Genomic DNA, 5,281 nt, shown 5'->3' on the forward strand with positions numbered 1-5,281 from the left:
GGTGTCTTAAGCAGGTGACTCTGCAGTGGATGTCCTTGTTTCAGCTGTTTCCCAGTCAGTGCGCCATTAACTGGTCTTCAGTTGCTTGAGGTCTTCTTGGCTAATGGTACCCTGCTAACATTAGCCTAGCCGCCACAGACTTGTGAAATAGTTAATGTTAACGAACTAACAGAAATGACAACTGTCTGCCGCTTATTTGTCATTTTGAGAATAACTTCAGTAATAAGATACCAAAAAGTTTGCCCCACTTCTCTTTTTGAGCCTTTCTGAACACTGCTCCCACATTTCCTATATTCCACCATGGTTGTTTAGCTAGGCTATGTTTTTTCCGTTTTATGTGAAAAAGTTAGGGGCGCTGCCACAGCTGGGGCCTATTTCAAGAAGGCGGTTTTGTCGAAACTCAGAGTTTGTTAACCCCGAAATGAGGGAAACTCGGAGTTTTCCAACTCTGAGTAAGTCAACTCAGAGTTCAGGTTTGAACTCTGAGTTTGTTGAACCGCCTTCTTGAAATAGGCCCCAGCTGTCTGTGGACGGTGTTTAGGTTAGGATGTAAGAAGAAACATCCCACAGGCGGAACACACTGACATAGCACAAGCATACATGTTAGTGTGTCCTGCACTTGCTGCAACACAAAATAACTGTTAGGTTTTGAGGTTTTACCAATTTTCACAAAAACCTATTATTATTATTATTATTATTATTATTGTTGTTGTTGCTGTTGTTATTTATCAAGACCAGATACCAAACACAAGTCACCTGCGCCAGAATCCTAGATGCAATAAATAAACTTGTGTAAAAAAAAATTTGATCAACCTCAGATCATGTTTTGGTTTTAGCCTTTTATCACATACAGAATTGCTGCCTACTTGTCTTCTACAAGTTAGATGTTCAGTTGCTCCTCAGCTGCTAGTGATAAAATCATATGCAATGGTGATGCAGTAAAATACTTGGGATATTTTAAACTGATTGGCTGATGAGTGCTGAGTATCACATGGATTATATATCATAAAACTGAGGGACTGAGTGAGGTTGTGAGGTCTTATGCTCCAAGCTTCAGACCATCTTCAGTGATGTACAACACAAACTGAGAAGGAATAATATGTTAGGTTTTAATGTGTACTGTTGATTGACATGGCCATGAGTTTTCTGAGGGTTTGGGTTCACTGGAGCATGTACATTTGGACATGTCACTTCTGCACTGTTTCTGTTGAACATTTTTATCACTGGTGAAATTTAACTGAAATACTTAAGTACACATCTGGGGTATGCTACTTGTACTCGAGTACTTCAATTTCATTCTTCATTATTATACTTTTAACTTCACTACCTTTCAAAAGGAAATATTGTAGCCTACCTTTAATTCCACATTTTTAACAGCTTTAGCTTAGAAAATACGATGCACTGTCATAGGATGAACCACCTAACATTATAAAAAAAAGTCACATTCAGCTTAGCATCAACCACATACAGCATCCAAATATTAAGAATGCATAACTATTAATAACTTTCAGATAATATACAAAAGTATAACTCTAATTCTTCACCATTATGAGTACCTTTTTATACTTTAAAATATAATAATGGTACATATATACAGTACTTTCATTCATGTAACATTAGGTAACACGTTTAATGAAGGAATGTACCTGATATAGCATATACTGTATCATATTGCAGTATTAAGGCAATATTTCTGCACACAATTTGTCATTTCCATTAAGACCTACATTATTATTTCTCTTTAAAACTGACTTAGTAATGCATTATATGAAATACAGATCTTCTGGCTGGTTTTGTTCATGTACCTCCTCTGGAAGCCAAATATTTATAAAATATACATCTTTAAACTCACTGCATTAAAATTAAACTTTATTTTGCAATTTGACCTCTGTGGGCCCCCCAGACCTCAGCTAGCCATGTGTGTCAGCCAGAACCTTTATGTGCAAACGCTTTATTTGCTATCACAGAATTTCTACAAATATCACAAGCAGATACTGTATCTTTCTTTCTTTCTTTCTTTTGTGGTGTACCAGCATGATGTGGCATCATCTGTAGTATGAATGCTTTCTCGATGTGTAGCCTGCTAATTTTTAAAATAAGCAACAGCATGAGCAGCCTGGGGTAACAGAGTCAGTGATTCATCAGTCACCATTCTTGTCATAATTATGATTTCTATTTTGACATCTGGGGAAGTCTTTGAAGTGCGTTTGATGCCGTGGAGAGCCAATGAACAGACTAATGGAGACAGAGTCTAGAAACTGTGATGTGCTTGCCAGTCTTCTCTAAGCAATCACCCATGATACCCACCCGCCGTGAAACACCAGCATTTAGCACACAACTGGAACTCTCTAGTGCCGTTAGAAACAGGGGTTGTGAACCTTTTCAGCTCCTGATACACTAAAATAAAGCCAGTCTATTTAACATCCTATTACAGCTGAGTATGAGTTTTATATTCCCCAAGTCCTGTGTAGGATATTTAACTTAATGACTGAACTGATTTTTTAAAATTCCTCTTTGCCCCAGAATTTTATTTATTTTTTACAGAAAAATTCTTGTGACCACTTCCAAGACCAAGAACCACTGTTATGGAGAAAGTATAAGCCATCTGCGTGGGAGAACCTTTTCTAAGGCTGAGGCAAATATGGCTGATCCTTTTTAAAACAGTGATAATGAGAAGGAGCATTATGCTGGAGTTCCCGTTGTTTTCTGGTGCCTTTGTCTCTGTTTGTCAGTCAGTAAGTCACTTGTAATGTCAAAATCAGGAAATAATGAAGCTTAATGGCACCTCTCGGCTTTGTGGTGTGTCACAATCTTCGTATCAGTGTACTGCTCCACCTTTAAAACATTAAATCTCCCAAGAGCCTCTGACACTTCTGTATGATCTGTTTTAAGCAATCCTTGTTTCCTCTGAACACATATTATCTTACACTTTAGTCATTTTATTAATGAAAAAAAGGGAGGGAATAAGGAAATGCTGGCACATACCTCAAGGTGTTCCACCTGGTCTCACCTGGGGTTCACAGCAGGGCAGGACACCTGTGCTGCTTTAACTCCCTATTACAGGTGTTCACTCCTAACATTTATTTATTACAGATTTCACAGGTGCTTCAGATATAGTACACTCAGCAGTAGAAGTGAAGATGCTGCAGAAGAGCCCAGGTACAGACGGTCTGAGAGGAAAAGGCATGACAAAATGTTGATATCGGCTTTGTAGGGTGATCTCTTGCACAAATGTCAAATATATTTACAATAATAAACAATCAATGATTCATAGGATGTGATATTTACAGTTATTACAAATAACAGGTGGAGAGTGACTGCAGCTCAATGAGTCAGTAACTGGAGGTGATGACTCTTAAAACAATTCACATTGTTTCATCTTCTGTTTCCAGAGAAGAAAAAAAAACTTCTGGTGTCAAACAAATCTGGTCAAGTTAATGCCAAGAAATCTGTGGTACAATACAAACAGTTTAATTGTGTAATTAACAATCAATAACCACTTCTAGTTAGAACATTTCTGCCGAAAGGAACCGAGAAACACTTATAAAACAGTCAGTCGTAACAAAATAACTGGTGTTCTCATTGAAATAAAAAAGAAACACTTTTATACAGAATATTTATACAGGAATAGATTTTTGAATTGGATTGTTAACCAAAGGAAGACACATCGCAGACATCGATTTTCACACAGATTGCATATGTTTTTCTTTCTAAGGTGTTCTATAGGTTAGTCGTTTTACCTAAGCTTATTTGCATGATAGTAAAAATTGCATACAACATTAATTGTGAAGCTTGTAGCATGAGTTGCTTGACATACAGCACTTTTTATAGGCAACCTTTAAAGCACATTTCTCCATTTAAAACGTTTAAGACACTTTTTGTTTTTACTGCCCATTGAAATCACATTTATAAATAGAAAAAAGATTGGTGGAGTTTTTAAAAAAGCGCTACGTGACAAACTGTTGAAAAAAGTAATTACATCAGAAACACTGCATGAACTGCAAATAAATAATGTCAGACAACATAAACATGGTGTAATTCACATTTCTAAGTGTGTGGCAATTCAGAAAGTTACAGTGACAAATGTTTTGCAAAATAATCTAAAATCGGCAGTGCCGTATAGTACAAGGCATTTGTTGGCATAGTTTCTTTAAGACTGTATTTTTCAGAATCGCATTCCAGAGTTTGGAGTGATCCATAATCGTATTAAGCGCTTTTAAAAAGAACTATTCTGCCAGCAGCCTCCAGACTCGATACCTCATGATTAAGGCCTTGTCAACCACTTGGTCCTTAATTTCATTTGCTATTTTCTTTTTTTAAAAATCCAGTTAAATATCACATACATAAACAACTATCAAAGTTCTAGCAAACTCCAAGGGGGCTTTTTTATTTTTAAATATAATCAGTAGCTCAAAAACATAAAGTAAGTCAGTGTAAAACAACAGACAGAGTGCAGTCAGCTAATATCCACGGCAACATACTTGGAATAATTTTTTTGTGCAGATTATTTAAATGATGCATCAGTCTATACAGTGAATAATACAACTTTTACAAAATCCAAAAAGTAGTACTTGAGTCTGAAATGGGCTCGCCAGTGTGTGAACACTCACTTCACATCGCCTGTCAGTCTGCAACTGATGACAGTATATAAACACTCCTCTACAGTCCAGACGCTGCATTGATTAAAAACACTCTTTTTTTTATGTATTTGCAGTGTGGTAGTTCTGTGTCAGCCAGAGCGTTACGTTTAGCACAGTCATCAGTCTGTGTGTGCACAAGAAAACTCTCGGTACATGTTCAGATGGGGAGGGTCCTACTCCTTGGCCTCATGCTGTGATTCTGACTGGGCCTCGGTGCCTCGACCCAGCTGCTCTTCGATCTTGATGGAGAAGATGGTGTTGTTGGTCTGCGTGCTCTCGTCCAGCTCCTTCAGCAGCTCTCCACTCTCCCTGAAGTCCGTCAGCTCCTCCTCAAAGGCTGGGCTGCTGCCGCTGCTGCTGCTGCTGCTGCTGGTGTTGGTGGTGGTTATGGTGCTGTTGTTGTTACTGGGGTCCTTGGGTGCCTTGGCTGGGTGATTGACATAGAAGCGCTGGTTCTGGAAGAACTTGATGATGGTGAGCTTGGGCAGGTCCAGCTGGGCCGACAGAGTGTGGATGGCCTCCTCGTCGGGGTACAGGCCCACGTCCTGGATGAAGCTCTGCAGGATGCCCAGAGCCTCCAGGGAGATCTTCCCTCCGCCGGCACGGGGCTTGACGCTCCCTACACTGCTGCCCTCATCTCC

General features: G+C 39.0%; 1 protein-coding gene across 9 annotated transcripts in view; it reads right to left on the reverse strand.

The window, feature by feature from the left end:
* Positions 1 to 4,176: 4,176 nt before the first annotated feature.
* satb1b (SATB homeobox 1b) overlaps positions 4,177 to 5,281 on the reverse strand; it is an 87,733-nt gene continuing 86,628 nt past the window's right edge. For all 9 annotated transcript variants that reach the window (XM_020609722.1, XM_020609723.1, XM_020609720.1 and 6 more), the window contains one exon: positions 4,177 to 5,281. This exon is cut by the window's right edge and continues 150 nt beyond it. In XM_020609722.1, the coding sequence (XP_020465378.1) occupies positions 4,814 to 5,281 (468 nt within the window). In that variant the 3' untranslated portion in view covers positions 4,177 to 4,813.

Source organism: Monopterus albus, unplaced genomic scaffold, assembly GCF_001952655.1.
Source record: "Monopterus albus unplaced genomic scaffold, M_albus_1.0 scaffold101.1, whole genome shotgun sequence".
In the NCBI taxonomy this organism is placed as follows: domain Eukaryota; kingdom Metazoa; phylum Chordata; class Actinopteri; order Synbranchiformes; family Synbranchidae; genus Monopterus; species Monopterus albus.